This window comes from Gopherus evgoodei, chromosome 5 (genome assembly GCF_007399415.2).
Source record: "Gopherus evgoodei ecotype Sinaloan lineage chromosome 5, rGopEvg1_v1.p, whole genome shotgun sequence".
NCBI lineage: Eukaryota > Metazoa > Chordata > Testudines > Testudinidae > Gopherus > Gopherus evgoodei.
The window spans coordinates 7633765-7654932 of record NC_044326.1 but is presented as its reverse complement, the minus strand read 5'-3'; the positions used below and the strand labels follow the sequence as shown (position 1 = coordinate 7654932).

The following is a 21168-nucleotide window of genomic DNA, read 5'->3' as shown; positions in this document are numbered from 1 at the left end:
CTCCCCCTGCTAGGCCTCATCTATTTAGATTAAAAACTCTTTGGGGCAGGGACTATATCTTTGTACAGCGCCTAACACAATAAGGTCCCAATCCTGTTGGCCTCTAGCTACCACAGTATAAATGCCATAGAACAATAATGTTGTGTTCCAAGCTAAGAGTCATACCAGTGCTATTATCATGTGTGATTATGTCTAACGGCACCTCCTAAGGTAAATAAAGAGACACAACCCCTGCTCTGAGGAACTTACAATCTAAGAGCCTGATCCTGCAAGCACTTAGGCATGTGAAAAATATTCTTTACCCATTGTTGACTTCAGTGGAACTACTTACAGGAGAATAGTTACTCAATATGCAAGCATCTGCAGGAGCGGGCCATTAATTAGACATGATGTAAGCAGCTGGAAGGGAAGGGAGATATGATGCATTATCAGCAAGATTCTGCAGATGCCCAGGTCAGAGAGGTTTAATACGAGGGATAATGTAGTAACAGGGCCAGCCTTATGAGTGGCTGACTGCCCAGGGTACCATGGCCAATCCTCCACCCCATACACCCAACAAGCCCACGGCCCCGTTAGCCTCCAAGCTCTGGGCCCAGCGCTGGGGAGAGGCAGGGCTGGGAGCACCCCAGCTGGGGCTCTAACCATGTGCCAGGTTCCAGCTGCTACTCCTGGTTGGGTAGTGGAGGGCTTTGACTTCCTCTTTCCCTCCACGGGTCACACCTGGGGCTGGTATCACTGGCAGATCAGAGTGGACAGAGGTAACACAGACAAGTTCATCGGGGCAGGGGAGAAGTAAAAGCCAACGTAAATGTTGGTGGTTTTATAGAGAATGGAGAGCGATTATTATTCCTCAGCACTGCAGCCAAGAACTTCATCTTCTCTACAGATCGCAACATGCAGCCTAGAGGTCACAGGTCCACATGCAGCATGGCCTGGCTGCTTGAATCAAGCTGGAGCACCTCCTGCTCAGACTTGTACTTCCATATTAAAAATGAGAGCAGACACGGCCCACCTTGTACAACCCACCCTGCAAAGTATGGAGAAAACAGCATGGTTCGATACACCAGCCTGTTACAGGAACAATGAGTGAAGGACTATGAAACGCAGAACAACCAACGGTAATAGATAAAATGACTAACTTTTAATAGGTTTATGCAAGGGAATCCCATGTTTGTACATTGAATATTAAGGTTCATGTCAGTTATTCATCACCCTGACTCAAAGAATACATACCATTTTTCTCTACAAACACACTTTTAAGCCCCATAACACTGTACCAAATAAACCTAGTGGGAGACAACAGATTCAGCATTATTAAAACATGGTGCCACAGTGGTCAGATCTATGGAAATTCTTCTTTCCAAACAATGAATCCCCGAAGGTACAAAACGTCCAAGGTGTTTCTAAGCAGTAACACATTGAAAACGTTGGCCGGGTCACTGGTTTCAATTCTTCTTCTCTATATTTTGAAAACAGTTTATGGAAATGACTGTATATATTTAACTATGCAGCTTATCCAATGACAAAGTTACGTATGTTGCTAAGAACATTGCAAAAGAATTCCAGAAACATGGGGCAAGTTCCTCGGGCGCTATAAATTGGTGCCGTTCATTGACATCAAGAGAGCAACACTGCCTGCTGAGCACCTGGACCAGAACCGTTGGTTTCTTTGGTTTCGCTGTCCCCAACTCTCTCAGAAGGAAGTAAATCTTTTCCATAGACCTTCATTGACCAGATGCTAAATATGGACGCGAGGCTTGCGAAAATAAATGCTGCGATGGTTAAGTAGAAACTTTCTCCCAGTGATGTTACATAGTAGTGCTTATTTAACAAATTTTTGATGCTAGGCTTCTGGATTACTGTTAAGATCCAAGAACAAAACACCAGAACTAATGCACAAAGAATGGCTGTGAAAAGAGAGTAAAGAAAAGAAAACAATGACTTTATGGCAGTGATTCGCAACTGCTGATACCTGTAGCCGTGCTGCTAGTTCACCAGCCTCCCTCCCTTCCTAATGACTTAGAATCATAGAAGATTAGGGTTGGAAGAGACCTCAGGAGGTCATCTAGTCCAATCCCCTGCTCAAAGCAGGACCAATCCCCAACTAAATCATCCCTGGCAAGGCTTTGTAAAGCTGGGCCTTAAAAACCTCTAAGGATGGAGATTCCACCACCTCCCTAGGTAACCTATTCCAGTGCTTCACCATCCTCCTAGTGAAATAGTGTTTCCTAGTATCCAACCTAGACCTCCTCCACTGCAACTTGAGACCATTGCTCCTTGTTCTGTCATCTGCCAACAGTGAGAACAGTCCAGCTCCATCCTCTTTGGACCCCCCCTTCAGGTAGTTGAAGGCCCCGTGTGCCAACTCCCAAAGCACCATTACACTGCCTGCTTCTCTTTCAGTTCTATTCTCCAAAGCAGCACATGTGGAGTAGCCCAAGCTACAATGCAGATCAGGGAGTGCACGGATGGTTAAGGATTGTTTGGTTATGTAGCTGTTATAACCTTAGTCCCAGATTTGGACCTTAGCGTCCAAAATATGGGGGTTAGCATGAAAACCTCCAAGCTTAGTTACCAGCTTGGACCTGGTACTTGCTGCCACCACCCAAAAAATTAGAGTGTTTTGGGGCACTCTGGTCCCCCTGAAAACCCTTCCCTGGGGACCCCAAGACCCAAATCCCTTGAGTCTCACAACAAAGGGAAATAATCCTTTTTCCCTTCCCCCCTCCAGGTGCTCCTGGAGAGATACACAGACACAAGCTCTGTGAATCCAAACAGAGTGACTCCCCCTCTCCGTTCCCAGTCCTGGAAACAAAAAGGACTTTCCTATTCACCCAGAGGGAATGCAAAATCAGGCTAGCAAATCCAACGCACACAGATTTCCCCTGATTTCTTCCTCCCACCAATTCCCTGGTGAGTACAGACTCAATTTCCCTGAAGTAAAGAAAAACTCCAACAGGTCTTAAAAGAAAGCTTTATATAAAAAGAAAGAAAAAATACATACAAATGGTCTCTCTGTATTAAGGTGACACAACACAGGGTCGATTGCTTAAAAGAATATTGAATAAACAGCCTTATTCAAAAAGAATACAAATCAAAGCACTCCAGCACTTATATTCATGCAAATACCAAAGAAAAGAAACCATATAACTTACTATCTGATCTCTTTGTCCTTACACTTAGAAACAGAAGATTAGAAAACAGAACTACTTCTCCAAAGCTCAGAGAAAGCAGGCAGACAGAAAACAAAGACCTCAGACACAAAATTCCCTCCACCCAAAGTTGAAAAAATCCGGTTTCCTGATTGGTCCTCTGGTCAGGTGCTTCAGGTGAAAGAGACATTAACCCTTAGCTATCTGTTTATGACAGTAGCCTCTCCATTCCCCGACTCAGCGCAATGCGGGGTTGGGCTAGGATTGTCATAATCCTCCATTTGAAGAGGACAGAGCTTTCTTCCTTTTTGGGAGAGGCTTAAGTGGGGGTGGGCCTTGTAGGGGGCGAGGGACCTGCAGGACTGACAGGATTTGAGAGTTGGAAGCGTATGATCAGTTTGTTTCTGTTTGTAGACATGAGCCTCCATCCCATTACCCCAGCTTCAGGTTAGGATAAGAGCATGATGAGCCTTGTCACGCTGCTAACACATTTTATAATGCCTGGCAGGATTTCACTCTGAAGCCATTAGGCACAAACATGCTAGATGACAAGATGAGCACAGCTCCTTTCTCACATAAAGGGGCTATAATGTATAAGCAATACCAGCACAAAGAGATCTGGACTATGAGACCTGGGGGTGGGGGTGGGGGGGGATTTTCAAAGGTATTTATGACCCTAAAACAGCAGTTAGGCACCTACAGTAACTCCTCACTTAAAGTCATCACAGTTAACGTTGTTACATTGCTGATCAAATAGGGAACAGGCTCTTTTAAAGTTGTGCAATGCTCCCTTCTAACGTTGTTTGGCAGCTGCCTGCTTTGTCCACTGCTTGCAGAAAGAGCAGCCAGTTGGGCTAGCTGGTGGGGGCTTGGAACTAGGGTCGACCGACCACCCCCCATTAGCTCCATGCTTCCCTAAGTTCCCTGTATAGCAGCCGCCCAGCAGGCTAGCAATTGCTGGGCAGTTCAGGTGTCACTTCCTCCACTGCCGTGTGCTGCTCCTGCCCTCTGCCTTGGAGCTGCTCTCAGGAGCCTCCTGCTTGCTAGGGGGAGGGGAGGGAAGAGGGGTGCTAATGTCAGGCTGTCTCCCTCCCCCCTACTCCTGCCCCCACTTACCCCTTCTCCAGATAGAGCAAGGTGGGGACAGAACAGGGCTCAGGATGGAGAGAGAGCTTGGTGGCTGCAGCTGCTGTCTTAACTTCCTGATTTTTTTTAAAGGCAATGTACTTACGGTGGGGTCAGTGTACTTAAAGGGGAAATGCGCATCTCTCTCTCCCACACACAGGGTGTGTCTCTCTGAAATCACAGAATATCAGGGTTGGAAGGGACCTCAGGAGATCATCTAGTCCAGCTCCCTGCTCAGGTTTTTGCCCAAGATCCCTAAAGGATTAAACTCACAGCCCAGGGTTTGGCAGGCCAATGCTCAAACCACTGAGCTATCCCTCTGTCTGCCATGCTGTCTCCCCTCCCTCCATTCCTGTTGCCCTGTAGATTGTGAGGCTACATTAACAACAATATGTTAACCCCTGAGGGTTCAGCCTAGTGCTAGTTCATCATTTAGCAGCAAGGCATTGCCTGGGAAATATCCCACCCGCTTCCACCCTCTAACTTTCCCACCTCAACCAAGCTTCACAATCATCATTGCTGTGTACAGCATTAAATTGTTTAAAACTTATACCGTGTGTGTATATCTATTTATCCAATATAGATTTTTGTCTGGTGAAAAAAATTTCCCTGGAACCTAACCCCCTCTTTACATTAATTCTTATGGGGACATTGGATTAGCTTAACATGGTTTCACTTAAAGTTGCATTTTACAGGAGCATAAGTACAACATTAAGCGAGGAGTTACTGTATACTTTTTTAGGAAAAGAATGTTATGCACCATGGAGTCTCCCGACAGACAGGTGGGAGAGACAAAGAACAAACCCTGACCTGTGCCCTCATAGCTATTAACAGGCAACAATTCAAAGGAACAGGCAGAACTAGACCCTGTGTGTTGTGGTGAAGGCTGGGGTGAAAGTAACTTACAGGACTTACCGGTACTGCCCGAGTCCTGAGGGGGTGTGGCCTCATCCAGAAGAGGCGTGGCCTCTCAAGATTTAAAGGCCCTGAGGAACCAGCTGTGGCTGATAGACCCAGAGCCTTTAAATCAACCAGGGGCTCCCAGCTGCAGAGGTGGCTGGGAGCCCCTTGGGGCTCAGAGGCAAATTAAAGGGCCCGGGACTCTAGCCAGCAGGAGGAACCCCAAGCTTTGTGGGGCTGGGGGCAGGGATTTAAAGGGCCCAGAGCTCCTGCTGCTGAGGGAAGCCCGGAGCCCTTTAAATCTTGGCCCCAGCCCGGTCGCCAGAGCCATGGCCAGGATTTAAAGGGCTCTGGGCTGCCCGCAGCCGCAGGGAGCTCTGAGCCCTTTAAATCCCAGCTGTGGCCAGGATTTAAAAGGCTCTGGGCAGCCCACAGTGGCCCGGCTGCTGGAGCCGTGGCCGGGATTCAAAGGGCTCTGAGCTGCCTGCAGCTGCGCGGCGCTCTGAGCCCTTTAAATCCCAGCAGCGGCCAGGATTTAAAGGGCTCTGGGCTGCCCGCAGCCGTGGGGAGCTTTGAGCCCTTTAAATCCCCAGCCCCTGCCCGGCCGCTGGAGCCGCGGCCAGGATTCAAAGGGCTCTGGGTTGCCCACATCATAAGCTGTTAAAACTGAAAATGTACAACGGCTGATTTATAGATGCATAGATTTTAAGACCAACAGGGACCCTTGTGATCAGCTAATTGCTTTTCAGGCTGGCTGTTTACTTAATGCATTTGATTACCCTGGGACAATGATTTTTTAATATGAATGTTTTTATAGAAATCCATTAGAAGCAGCATTCCAAAACAATAGCAGAACGAGCACAACTCAACTGGCCCAGGAGTGAGTAATGTGTCCATGTTACCAGGCTGGTAAATTTCACTTTTGAATCTAGTTGCATTCACCTTCTGGTTCTCCTGCACTAACCCAATGCTGCTGCTGTTTAGGATTTCAAGCCTGCTGAGGAAAACTTACATGTACTCAGAATGAATGAACATTTTTTTTAAAATCAAACAGGAAAACTTTTCTATTCATATTAAGTTTTACAAAAACCCAATATACTTTAACACAGAACATTTGGTGGTTTAAATTAAGTTGAACAGCTTTTTGTAATCTATATTAAAGAGGTACTTTCAGCTAACAAAGTTACCTGACAAAATATGTAGGACTGTTGCAATGATCAGACGTGCCACTCCTAGCTTCTTTATCTCTATGAAGTCAAGGAGGAAAGCAATGAATCCTGCCAACACACTCAGGAAACAAATTCCCATCATCAAATCTACGAAGACCCATTGATCCGAAGACAGGAGAACAATTTCTTGAATCAAAACGAAAAAAGCAGAATGAATACAGAACAACATGAAATTAAATTGAATGAATAAGTACAAGACAACAGTGCCTGAAGAATTCTCTTAACTCTTTCCCTGTATCCCGGGCCCTTTCCACATGTTCTGCTGCCATTGGCCATCAACATTTTGTTGAAACAAATGGACTTCTATAGCCTGTAGATTCAGGCTGACGACACCATACATTGAGCATGTAGATCTGCGGCAGGATGCACCTAGAACATTCAGTGACGAACTCATTATCTCTTTGTTGTATCCATCTCTTGCCTTGTATTTAGACTGTAAGCTTCTCAGGGCAAGGGCCATCTCTTTTTGTATATGTACGGTACAATGGGGTTCTGGCCTCTCTGCACTATCGTGATGCAAACAACAACATGAATAAGAGAGAGAGTTGAGTCCTGGAACTTCTATATTCAGAATCCCTCCAGGCTAGAAAGAATATCCTTCCCCAATCCAGAGAAGAAAGAAAGTTGCATCCCATCTGAGCAACTGTCATAAGCATGGGTGCTAAAACTGTTCAGCCTGGTGAGCAGAGTGAATAAGAAAGCCACAGTGGAAAGCCTGGTAACCCATGTTATTCAAACTGGCTCTGGCATTTTAAACTCTCCAGCCCACTAAGGCTACATGGTTAAAGAGAACAACTCACCAAGGCCCTGATTCAGCATGTTCTCAAGTCCATCCCTCTTTAGCAAAACACTTAAGTCCATGCTTAAGTCCCATTGAATAATAATAAATAATGCCTAGCTCTTTTATAGCGGTTCTTGGCAACAGACCTTAAAGTACTTTACAAAGGAGATAACTATCATCCCATTTTACAAATGGGGAAACTGAGGCAGGGAGCAACAATGTTATTTGCCTAAGGTCACCCAGCTGGCCAGTGGCAATGCCAAGAAATCAATGGGAAATCAGATTTGTGGTGGCGATGCGAATTTGGTGCTCTGTGAATAGTTCAGTTGTGTTTGTGTTTATGATTTATGGCTGGGCTCCGTAGAGCCTGGGATAGGCATTCCAGATTTCCATTGATCTAAAGCCAATGGAAAGACTTCAAAGGGGGCTTAACAGACCTTTAAAAAAAGGATAGAAATATAAAGTTACAAAACCCTGGACTCTCTGGGGGAGAATGGGAGATGATCCATTGCAACTTGTATCGGTAGAGACCAGCCAAAAGGCCACCAGATTTTGTAAATTTGAGAGCAGCACTCAGAGACAGTCAATATGAATGCAAGAAAAGATATAAAGGAGTTGTTCTGTTAGAACAACAAGTGAGCGAGTGTCATATCAAAGAGGACACACCTATTGGGCTGCTAGCACATTTGAAACAACTGCCCTAGGTTTCATTCTTAAGTGAATCAACACACTTTGCTAGATATTAACATGAGCTTGGCCTGTGCTCCATATAGAGGGGATAAAATGTTGTCAGAGCCACTGTGACAAGATGGTGGGTCCTGATTTCAGCTCTGAAAGCTTGCATTCAGATCCTGTTTTATGAAAACACAAATGAAAATGTACTTGGTAATTTTAGACACACAGAGGCTGATATAATACACAGGGGCTTGGGCATTGATTGGCGGAGCTGTGTGAGTATGAGATATTCACCACAGAGACAGAGGCACAGAAAGGACAAGGCACATACGCGCACTCCCCCCCCCTAGAACCATAGGACTGGGAGGGACTCTAGAGGTCATCTAGTTCAGTGCCCTGAATGCAAGGCAGGACTAAGTATCATCTAGACCATCCATGACAGATGTTGATCTAACCTGCTCTTAAAAAATCTCCAATGATGAAGATTCCACAGTCTCTCTGGGCCATTTAGTCCAGTGCTTAACCACCCTGACAGGAAGTTTTTCTTAGGCCACGTCTACACTACAGAATAAAAATGAAATTATTAAAACCAGTTTTATAAAACAGGTTTTATAAAATCGATTTTATCCGTCCACACTAGGGCACATTAATTCGGTGGTGTGCGTCCATGGTCCTAGGCTACCATCGACTTCCGGAGCGGTGCACTCTGGGTAGCTACATTAAAGGAATGAGACCAATAACTTCAATTTCCGTCCACACTAACCCTAAATCGATATAGTAATATCGATTTTAGGGTTACTCCTCTCGTTGGAGAGGAGTACAGAAATCGATTTTAAGAACCCTTAAAATCGATTTAAAGTGCCTTGTAGTGTGGACGGGTACAGAATTAAATCGATTTAACTGTGTAGTCTGGACCTGGCCTTAGCCCTCGTCCAGACTAACCTGCGGCATCGGCGGGTTAAAATCGATTGCTCGGGGATCGATATATCGCGTCTAGTCTGGACGCGATGTATCGATCCCCGAGCGCGCTTACATCGATTCCGGAACTCCATCAACCCGAACGGAGTTCCGGAATCGACACGGAGACCCACGGACATCGATGCAGCGCCGTCCAGACGGGTGAGTACCTCGATTTTAGAAATTCGACTTCAGCTACGTTATTCCCGTAGCTGAAGTTGCGTATCTAAAATCAATTTTAATATCTAGTCTGGACGTGGCCAAAGTGTCCAATTTAAGCCCATTGTTTCTTGTTCTAGCCTCAGAGGTTAAGGAGACATTTTTTCTCCCTCCTCCTTTTAACAATCTTTTATGTACTTGAAAACTGTTATGTTCTATGATAAATGAAGGGGCTGGAAGTATTTACCTTTTATGGACACCCAGCCAGCCAGTTTGCTACAAAATCCCTTTTAGTAGCTGTTCTCTACTTGATTTACCTGTAAAGGGTTAAAAAGTCTGACTGCATGCATAGGTAAAAGGAATTGAGTGGGCACCCTGGCCAAAACAGCCAATGGGAAGGCTAGAACTTTTTAAAATTGAAACAAGACTCCTCTTTTGTCTGTCTGTTGTTCTCTGGAGAGGAGAGACAAAGCTGCAATGCTGTAAGAAGCTTTGAGCCAGGAATGAAAAATCATCAGATCATACCTAGAAACTACTCATTTGAAACCCCAGATATGCAAGTAGATCAGGAAATGTCTAGAAAGACGTGATTATGTTTCTCTTTTATTTCTTTATGGCTTGTAGACTCCTCTGTGCCAGCCCCAGGTGCTTTTGTTTTGCACGTAACCTTTAAGCTGGATCTCAAGAAAGTTATTTTGATGCTTAATCCTTATAAGGGGTTCTTTTTAAAATCTAGCAGTAGTCTGAGTTTTTAGATGCATTTCCTTTCTTTTTGTTTTTAATAAAACTTACTTTTTTTAAGAACAGGATTGGATTTTTGCTGTCCTAAGAGGTTTGTGCATATGTTGTTTAATTAGCTGGTGGCAACAGCTCATTTCCTTTGTTTTTCTTTCTAAGCTCTCCCCTGGAGGGGGGATGAAAGGGCTTGAGGGTACCCCACAGGAAGGAATTCCCAAGTGCGCCTTCTTGGTTTCTAAAAAAGGGTTTTTTTGCACTTGGGTGGTGACAACATCTACCCATCCAAGGTCAGAGAGAAGCTGTAACTATGGGAGTTTAATTCCAGCCTGGAGTGGCCAGTATTAATTTTTAGAGGACTTGCAGGCCCCTACCTTCTGCACTCAGAGTGCCAGAGTAGGGAATCAGCCTTGACATGTCCCCTCTCAGTCTTCTCTTCTCCAGACTAAACAAACCAAATTTTTACCATTTTCCTGCACGCGCCATGTTTTCTAGACCTTTCATCATTTTTGTTGCTCTTCTCTGCACTTTCTCCAATTTGCCCACATTTTTCCTGAAATGTAGCACAACACTCCAGCTGAGGCCTAATCAGCATGGAGTGGAGAGGAAGAATTACTTCTTGTGTCTTGTATCAGAGGGGTAGCTGTGTTAGCCTGGATCTGTAAAAGCAGCAGAGAGTCCTGTGGCACCTTATAGACTAACAGATGTATTGGAGCATGAGCTTTTGTGGGTGAATACCCACTTTGTTGGACGAATCCACGAAAACTCGTGTCACCCACTAAAGCTTATGCTCCAATACGTCTGTTAGTCTATAAGGTGCCACAGGACTCTGCTGCTTCTTGTGTCTTGCTTACAATACTCCTGCTAATACATCCTAGAATGATATTTGCTTTTTTTACAACAGCGTTACACTGTTGACTCATTTAGCTTGTGATCCACTATGACCCCCAGATCCCTTTCCACAGTACTTCTTCCTAGGCAGTCATTTCCCATTTTGTAAGTGCACAGCAGATTGTTCCTTTCTAGGTAGAGTACTTTGCATTTGTCCTTATTATATGGAGATATACCTATCTCATAGAGCTGGAAGGGACCTTGAAAGGTCATCAAGTCCAGCCTCCTGCCTTCACTAGCAGGACCAAGGACTGATTTTGTCCTAGATCCTTAAGTAGACCCCTCAAGGATTGAACTCTCAACTCTGGGTTTAGCAGGCTGATGCTTAAGCCACTGAGCTATCCCCCCACCATCTTAATTACTTCAGACCATTTTTCCAGTTTGTCCAGATCATTGTCCAGCATGACCCTGACAAACAGCTGAGATAGCTTTTGGGATAAGTGCTGGCTTGAGAGGAACTTGGAATTGTGAGCAAAGACACTGTCTCCTGTGTTTGATTCCTGCTGCATTCATTGAAACACAACTTGGCACATTATTTGTAAATGAACAGGTCTGCATCAAATAAATTATCTTTGATCAATTTCTCCTCCTAGAGAAACAACCCTCAGAACCCTGAATATAGTCGTTTAGTGTGGCCAGCAGATATTTAATATTATGGCTACTTTCCAGGTATGTTTCTCTACAAGGGATTAGACACAATAGACATTGGAAGGAATTCTTGGGTCTCAATAGGTACATCAGCTACAAATAATGTTGCTGTGGAGACTTTATATAGAAATGATTTTTAACCAGTCTACAGTTTGGTTGTCTGTAGGATCTTGTCTAGGATCAGTCTAGAAAAGCATGCCAATGTGATAGAGGCCTTCAGTGTATCAGCAGAGGCCTCATAGCCTACTGGTGGAGTCATTAACAACATGAGTGGGTACTTTGTTTAGTTTGTCACCAGGAAGATTTTTTTTTTAAAAGTCCCATTTCATAAATTACACATTCAGCTTCCTGACCTTACTGGGAAACTCTCATTCTGATTGGTCAGCCTCCTCTAACACAGGGAAATGGGAACACAATTCTCTTTCCTTTCCAGGATGATGGGAATCACTTTTCTTTCGGTTGTTTTGGAGACATTTGGCTCTTTTAAAAAGTAATAATTCATAGAATCATATCATAGAGTATCAGGGTTGGAAGGGACCTCAGAAGGTCATCTAGTCCAACCCCCTGCTCAAAGCAGGACCAATCCCCAACTAAATCATCCCAGCCAGGGCTTTGTCAAGCCTGACCTTAAAAACCTCTAAGGAAGGAGATTCCACCACCTCCCTAGGGAACCCATTCCAGTGCTTCACCACCCTCCTAGTGAAAATATTTTTCCTAATATCCAACCCAAACCTCCTCTACTGCAACTTGAGACCATTACTCCTTATTCTGTCATCTGCCACCAGTGAGAACAGTCTAGGTCCATCCTCTTTGGAACCCCCTTTCAAGTAGTTGAAAGCAGCTATTAAATCCCCCCTCATTCTTCTCTTCTGCAGACTAAACAATCCCAGTTTCCTCAGCCTCTCCTCACAAGTCATGTGCTCCAGCCCCCTAATAATTTTTGTTGATCTCTGCTGGACTCATTCCAATTTTTCCACAGTACTCCAGATGAGGCCTCACCAATGTCAAATAGAGGGGAATGATCATGTCCCTCGATCTGCTGGCAATGTCCCTACTTATACAATTGTCAAATCCAGCATTCTCCCTATCTCACTCTTGAATCAGATTATTCTTCCAAGAAAAGCCTTTCCCAGGGTGAAACGTGATATGGTAGTGTATGTTAGAACTCAGGCAGAGAAGGGCTACTGTCATAGAAACAGACAGGTGGGAGGAGGAGGTTACATGGCAGTTGGCTTTTGGAACACCTTCCTCAGAAGTAGAAATCTAAGGGAGGGGAGGGCTGCTGTCCCACTACAGCCTTGTAGAAAGGTTCCTTGTTTGTGCTTTGTAGCAAGAACAGGAACCACATACTAATCACACCGTGATTCCTAGACTCACAAGTAGCCACTTTGTCTCTTCAAGTGGTTCCCCCACATGTACCTCTACAGCAGTGGTTCTCAACCCATTTATCATTTATCATCAATGTATTATGTGGGTGGATCCAGTACTACCTGTATGGCCCTGAGGATGTCACATGGGCTGCAACTCTGTGCTGATCGAGCCACAGGTTGAGAACCACTGCTTTACCGTACAGGAAAACTCCTGTGCATCTGAACTTCTCAGATCTAACAGGTTCCTTAAAAATAAGCAGGGACTTTACCATAGCACACCAGAGACAGGAATTGTTTGTCTTCTGAAGACTTGAGGGGACTGAATCTAACCGTGTGTCTGAGAGGCTGATTTTTCCTTTGGACCTGACAGTTTGCCACTGAGACTTTAGATGCAGACCCTTTCCTCCTCTGGGTTGGAGGCAGAACTGTGCCCTTCCCTGCTGTTTGATTTGATCTGATTTTCTTTGGCTCACCATCAGGATTAAGTTCCAGACTGCACAGAATCCCAAGGACACCTTCCTGGATGTCAAAACTTCAGTGTGCCACTCTCCATCCTGGTAGGCCTAAGGTGGCAGATTAGCTAGGCCGTCCCTCTGTCAGGATGGAGGGGCAGCCAAGCCAAATTGGAGTGGTGCTGCAACGCTGCATATCAGGTCACAATGCCACGCACTCAAATTCGGCCCAGCCATATGTAGTCTAAGTATATGATATCAAATTATAGCAGAGAGTGAAAATGCCCAGAGAAAGGTAACAATGAGGAAAGGAAAGTCTCATCACTTGGAACAATTAAACACTGGATAAAGCACTAGAAAACATAATACCAGGAAGAATCCACCACTCTAGCAAAGGGGAATGCCCGGTGTAGGGGACCTAGCAGAAAATTAATTTTGATGATTGAAGAACAGGAGTACTTGTGGCACCTTAGAGACTAACAAAGTTATTTGAGCATGAGCTTTCGTGGGCTACAGCCCACTTCTTCAGATGCAAAGAATGGAACATATATTGAGGAGATATATATACACATGCAGAGAACATGAAAAGGTGGGAGTTGTCTTACCAACTCTGAGAGGCCAATAAAGTAAGGAAAAAAAAACTTTTGAAGTGATAATCAAGATAGCCCAGTACAGACAGTTTGATAAGAAGTGTGAGAATTCTTACATGGGGAGATAGATTCAACGTTTGTAATGGCTCAGCCATTCCCAGTCCCTATTCAAGCCTAAATTGATTGTATCTTGTTTGCATATCAATTCCAGCTCAGCAGTTTCTCACTGGAGTCTGTTTTTGAAGCTTTTCTGCTGCAAAATTGCCACCCACAGGTCTGTCATTGAATGACCAGACAGGTTAAAGTGTTCTACTGGTTTTTGGGTATTATGATTCCTGATGTCAGATTTGTGTCCATTTACTCTTTTGCTTAGAGACTGACCAGTTTGGCCAATGTACATGGCAGGGGGGGATTACTGGCTCATGATGGCATATATCACATTGGTAGATGTGCAGGTGAATGAGCCCCTGATGGTGTGGCTGATGTGATTAGGTCCTATGATGATGTCACTTGAATAGATATGTTGACAGAGTTGGCATCGGACTTTGTTGCAAGGATAGGTTCCTGGGTTAGTGTTTTTGTTCAGTGATGTGTGGTTGCTGATGAGTATTTGCTTCAGGTTGGGGGTTTGTCTGTAAGCGAGGAGAGGTCTGTCTCCCAAGATCTGTGAGTGAGAGTGATGATTGAGACTTACATAAGACAAGTCATTTATGTATAGGCCTTATTAGCAGCAACTTGTAGCATCCAAGTCCTATTTATATATTAAAAATCCACTAAAATAAAGCTACTCACAGGTAGCAGCATTAATCAAATTCACTGCTGCTAGTGCCACCGAATAGATCAGAAAACTAGAATGATTTAGCCTGGAGAAGAGAGTTGTTTGAGAGACTTGATGGAAGACCAGAAATTAAAGATTGAAGAGCACAGTGAGATAACTGATCGGTTCTCTCTTTTTGACAGTGTCCCACAACACGAGAACTCGTAGATTCATGGTAAGTATATTAGGGGAAAAAACACAAGGAAATATTTCTGCCCATATTGTGTGCAGAGTTCACCACCACAGGCAGTCACAGAAGCACAGTACCACACCACTAGACAGGTGCATAAATCACAGAAATAATTGAAATGCAGGGCTGGAAGGTCATCCAGCACAGTCCTCTGCACTCAAGGCAGGACTACATAATAATTATCAGACCATCCCTGACATGTTTGTCTAACCTGTTCTTAAAATCCTCTAATGACTGAGATTCCACAACCTCCCGAGGTAATTTATTCCAGTGCTTAACCACCCTGACAGTTAGGAAGTTTTCCCTAATGTCGAACCTAAACCTCCCTTGCTGCAATATAAGTCCATTGCTTCTTGTCCTATCTACAAAGAATATTTTTTCACCTTCCTCCTTCTAACACCTTCCTCCTTAATGCACTGGAAAACTGGTATGTCTCCCCTCAGCCTTCTCTTCTCCAGAATAAACAAACCCAATTTTTTTCAATCTTTCCTCAGAGGTCATGTTTTCTAGACCTTTAATCATTTTTGTTTTCCTCCTCGGGACTTTCTCCAATTTTTCCACATCTTTCCTGAAATGTGGCGTGCAGAACTCTTCTCCATTCATAGAATCATAGAATATCAGGGTTGGAAGGGACTTCAGGAGGTCATCTAGTCCAACCCCCTGCTCAAAGCAGGACCAACCTCAACTAAATCATCCCAGCCAGGGCTTTGTCGAGCCTGACCTTAAAAACCTGTAAGAGATGCAGATTCCACCAAGCTCCCTAGGTAACCCATTCCAGTGCTTCACCACCCTCCTGGTGAAATAGTGTTTCCTAATATCCAACCAAGACCTCCCCCACTGCAACTTGCTCCTTGTTCTGTCATCTGCCACCACTGAGAGCAGCCTAGCTCCATCCTCTTTGGAACCCCTCTTCAGGTAGTTGAAGGCTGCTATCAAATCCCCCCTCACTCTTTTCTTCTGCAGACTAAATAAACCCAGTTCCCTCTCCTCATAAGTCATGTTCCCCAGCCCCCTAATCATTTTAGTTGGCCTTCGCTGGACTCTGTCCACACCCTGTCTGTAGTGGGGGGCCCAAAACTGGATGCAATACTCCAGATGGCCTCTGGTCTCACCAGTGCCGAATGGAGGGGAATAATCATTTCCCTCGATCTGCTGGCAATGCTCCTACAAATGCAGCCCAATATGCCTTCTTGACAACATGGGCACACTGCTCACTCATATCCAGCTTCTCATCCACTGTAATCTCCAGGTTCTTTTCTGCAGAACTGCCGCTTAGCCAGTCGGTCCCCAGCCTGTAATCGTGCATGGGATTCTTCCATCCTAAGTGCAGGACTCCGCATTTGTCTTTGTTGAACCTCATCAGATCTCTTTTGGCTCAATCCTCCAATTTGTCTAGGTCACTCTGGACCCTATCCCTACCCTCCAGTGTATCTACCTCTCCCCCATCATCCAGATCATTAATGAAGATGTTGAATAAAACTGGCCCAGGACCGACCTCTGGAGCACTCCGCTTGATACCTGTTGCCAACTAGACATCGAGCTGTTGATCACTACCCGTTGAGCCCGTCAATCTTCCTAGCCACCTTATAGTCCGTTCATCCAATCCATACTTCTTTAACTTGCTGGCAAGAATACGGTGGGAGACCGTATCAAAATGTAACCCAAACACCTCCTGAATGTGGTGTTCTGTTCCATCTAGTGGCACTGAGACCACTTAGAAAGATCGATTAGTGAGTCTGCTCTGCAGCTTTAGCTAACAGCTAAATGGCTTGAGGCTTATGCACTAAGGTCCAGAGGTCCCAGGTTTGATCCCTCCCAATGACGACCAGGGTCTGTCAGTATTACAAAAAGCTTTGCCAAAATCAAGGTATATCACGTCCACCGCTATCCATAGAGCCGGTTATCTCATCATAGAAGGCAGTCAGGTTGGTCAGGCATGACTTGCCCTTGGTGAATCCATGTTGACCATTCCTCACCACCTTGTACTCCTCCAAGTGCTTCAAACTGAATTCCTTGAGAACCTGATCCATGATTTTTCCGGGGCCAGAAGTGACGCTGACCGGTCTGTAGTTCCCCGGATTCTTTTTCTCTTTTTTAAAGATGGGCACTATATTTGCCTTTTTCCAGTTGTCTAGGACCTCCCCCAATGGCCATGAGTTTTCAAAGGTAATGGCCATTTGAGGCCTTATCAGAATGGAACATCTGAGTATTTAATTCTGCTGAGACAAGATTAAATGTATCTAGACCATCCCTGACAAGTGCTTGTCTAACCTGTTCTTAAAAACCTCCAATCACCAGGATTTCAGATCCACAGTCAGCAGCAGCCTGTTCCAGTGCTTACTGATCCTAATAGTTGAAAGTTTTTCCTAATATCTAATCTAAATACCCCTTTCTGCAAACTAAGTCGATTGCTTCTTGCCCTCCCCTCCCCTCAGAGGACACAGAGAACAGCTGATCATTGTCCTCTTATTTTAAACAACCTTTCCCATATTTGCAGACTGTTTTCATCTTCCGCGGCTCCTTCTCCTCTGTACACTAAACTAAACATGCCCAATTCTTTCAATCCTTCCTCATAGGTTTCTAAGTCTCTTATTTTTGTTGCTCTCCTCTGAAATCTCACCAATTTGTTCAGTCTTCCAGCTGAGGCTCTCCAGTGCAGGAAAGAGCAGAACAATTACCTCCCTTGTCTTACATACACAGTCCTGTTAATATATCCTAGAATGACATTTGCCTTCTTCACAACATCATTATACTGTTGGCTCATATTCAATTTGTGATCCACTATAACCACTCAGGTACTTTTCTGCAATACTGCTTCAAAGATAGTTATTCCCCACTGTGTATTTGTGCATTTGCTTTTTCCTTCCTATGTGTAGTATTTTGCACTTGTTTTTACTGAATTTCATCTCGCTGAGTTCAGACCAATTATCTAATTTATTAAGATCATGCTTGACAGAGTAGGGTAATCTGCAGTTTTTATAAACGTATTCTCCACTCCATCATCCAAGTTGTTTGTGAAAATATTGACTAGTACTGGACCCTGGACAGGCCCCCGTAGGACCCCTACGTGATATGCCCTCTCAGTTTCACGGAAAACCATTCATATTCTGAATATGGTCTTTTAACCAGTTGCGCACTCAAGTTATAGTAATTTTGTCTTGACCATATTTCCCTACTTTTCTTATGAAAATGTTGGGCTGTAGCAAAAGCCTTATTACAGTCCAGATGTATCATCTCTATTGATTTCCCTCTCCCCTGCAGGCCAGGTTCCCTGTCAAAGAAGGAAATGAGATTGGTTTGGCATGATTTGTTCTTGGCAAATCCATATTGGCTGTTACTTATTCTTCTGATGCATTGAGCACCCCATGAGATAGATCCAGCCTGGCAAATACTCTACCCCATAAAAGGGCAGCCATCTCAAAAGAGTTTAAGCACCTGCCCCTTCTGGAAACTCCAGGAAAGGACCAGCTGAAAGGACAGAGACCATCTCTGAACAAACTCACCCAAGAAAGCCAGGTTAACCCCTCCCCAGACCACCCTACGCTCCTACCCCCCCCCCAAGAATATGGTTCACCTCTCTGCACTCCCGAACAACTCACTGGAGACAGCCAGGCTCCTTCACTGCCCCTCCCTCTCCCAACTGTGAAATCCAGCCCCCCGCCCATCCCTCTTCCCACCTGAAGGTGGGTCCTGTACTCCCTGGATCCCGTCTCCCTAGGGCTGTCTCACCTGTGCTCTGCGTTTCGTTCAGCCACAGCTGGGACTGCAGGCGGGTGGGCACCCCGAAGAGGTAGATAACGGCCCAGTACTCTGACCTTTTCAGCAGATGAAGGGGCACGTTGGTCTCCAGCGTGATCCAGGCCAGGTTGGAGAGGGCGATGCACAGGGCTGCCACGCCCAGACACTGGCACGTGGCTGCGGCCAGGCTCTGCTGCGTGGCCATCGACAGTTGCCACATCTGCTCATGGACAGAGCGGGCTGGCAGGTGGCCCGTGGTGATGAGCGACAACAGTCCCGAGTTGTCGCTGGCGGCCGACGAATCCCCCTCCATCGCCACCCACCGCCAAGGGGAGCTGGTCCCCGGCTGGTTTACAAAGCGAGGCTGGCTACATTCTGCCCCCAACCATCTGCGTCAGTCCCTTCCGCAGCAAGCCCCGCCCCTTCTGCCCACCAATGGCAGAGGCTGCTGTGGCTTTAGCACCGCCCCTCGCTCTGCCCACTGGGCCTGTTAACACCAATCACAGGCAGCCCCCTGTCCCAGTCCTTATAGCGACCGTTACCAGCCAGTCCCGCGGGTCTGGCCCCTGCCCGCTCCTTATTAATTATCCCACAGCAGTAGGGTGATCAGACAGCAAGTGTGAAAAATTGGGATGAGGTGGGGGGCAATAGAAGCCCATATTAAAAAAAAACCCCAAATATTGGGACTGTCCCTATAAAATCGGGCCATCTAGTCACCCTACACAGCAGGTCAGCTAGGTGCTGTACAGACACATGGCAACAGACAGTCCCAGCCCCCAGGAGCTTACTGTCTTGAGTTGAGATGCCACATGTGGGCGTCACAAACCAATAGGGCAGATGAAGGTAACAGGGCTTGGAGTGTGGACTAGCTATGTGCACAGCCAGCTGGCCAGGCACCTGGGGTATGTCTACACTGTACCAAATACCATCCCCAGAAGTGTGTTTCATAGACTTTAAGGTCAGAAGGGACTATTATGATTGTCTAGTCTGACCTCCTGCACAATGCAGGCCACAGAATCTCACCCACCCACTCCTGTAACAAACCCCTGACCTAGGTCTGAGCTATTGAAGTCCTCAAATTGTGGTTTAAAGACTTCAAGGTGCAGAGAATCCTCCAGCAAGTGTCCCGTGCCCCACGCTGCAGAAGAAGGCAAAACGCCCCCAGGTCCTCTGCCAATCTGCCCTGGAGGAAAATTCCTTCCCGACCCCAAATATGGTGATCAGCTAAACCCTGAGCATGTGGGCAAGACTCACCAGCCAGACACCCAGGAAATAATTCTCTGTAGTAACTCAGATCCCACCCCATCTAACATCCCATCACAGGCCATTGGGCATATTTACAGCTTCAGAGCCTGGGTCAATTGATTCCGGCTATGCGTAGGGTTAGCACCTTTGAAATGCAAAAAAACCACCACGTCCCGCAACCCCTACCACACCCTCAACCCAAAGGTAACTACAACACCCCCCTTCAACAGCCACTTATAGCAGCTCAAACTCTCTCGCTCATACACACAGTGTGTTGGTGGGCAGACAACTGCTGTATTTTCACCAGTTTTGATTGGTTCTTGCTGACGCTGCGGAAGTAGGAACATTGCAGCTTCTTTAGCCGGACACAAACTTTTTAACATTCGATAGCCCCCAAACCTGGCAGATTAAATTATTTTTCTGGCAAATCCATTAAAACAAACAAACAAACAAAAAAAAACCTCAACCAGGCTGGTCAAATATGGCCAAGTGCTAACCCTAGCTATGGGCTAAGAGTGGCACTATAGATGTTCCCGCTCAGGCTGGAGCCTGGGCTCTGAAAGCCGGTGGGGATCGGGGTCTGGACTCAGATCAAGCAGGAACATCCCAAATACTATTTTAAGCCACGCAGTGTGAGCTGAAGTCAGTTGACCCAGGCTCTGAGACTTGCTGCCTGGATTTCCAGGGTTGCTAATTTTGTATACAAGAGTTTAAAGGGCACAAGGCACACAGGCCACTGCTGGCAGCCTTCAGCCTCAACTCCATGGCAACAAAGCTGCTGCCTTGTGAATTTCCATCAGGGTTTTATTTAAATGGAGGGTAATGGGAGTGCAGCTGTAGCAGGGTTCCTGGGCACCCCTCACAGCCTCTCAGCAACCGCAGGCTGGCACCATCCCCCGACACCCCTTCCTTTGTCTCCTCTGGATATAGCCGCCAGAATCCCTGACAGAAGGGCTCCCCTTCTCCCTGGAGAAGGGAAATTATGAATGAGATTTTCCTCTAGAGCTCCTTAGTACCAAACCAGCCAGGATTGCGTCCCAATCTCTAAACAAGCCCTTGAAGAGCCAAAATAGCCTATGGGTAGTGAGGACACAGATTAAAGAGGCACTCAAAGTCTGGGAGCTAAGTGTTCTGGGGTACAGAACTCAGAAGGGTGCCTATCTCCATTTATGTTATTTTGCTCTCCTTCTGTAAGTAGTCTGTGGAGCACAGGACAGAAATTGGACTTCAGGCACGGCCTCGGTTGGGAGACTGCACAGACTCACTCGTAGGTCTTGGTGAAGGTTAGCAGCTCTGCAAACTAGGTCAGTAGGTCATCAGCACACCTCTTTCAGCTGACAAAGCTGACTGTGCTGCAATCCACAACTAAATCCATTTGTAAAGGCAATCTACAGCCTTGCTCAGCCTTTGATCTAATGGGGTGGTGTTAGATCAAATATGTATCATTTATAACAGATAGACCTTCAAATTACTTCAGGGCCAAACATGTTTATGCTCTGTGCCACTGAATGCAG

General features: G+C 45.7%; 1 protein-coding gene across 1 annotated transcript; it reads right to left on the bottom strand.

The window, feature by feature from the left end:
• Positions 1-1617: 1617 nt before the first annotated feature.
• LOC115651986 (transmembrane protein 127-like) lies at positions 1618-19338 on the bottom strand. Its single transcript, XM_030563393.1, is given in 5 exon segments — positions 1618-1907; positions 6365-6532; positions 18401-18734; positions 18737-18834; positions 19329-19338. Coding segments are annotated over 5 exon segments (900 nt in total).
• Between the last annotated feature and the right edge of the window lie 1830 nt (positions 19339-21168).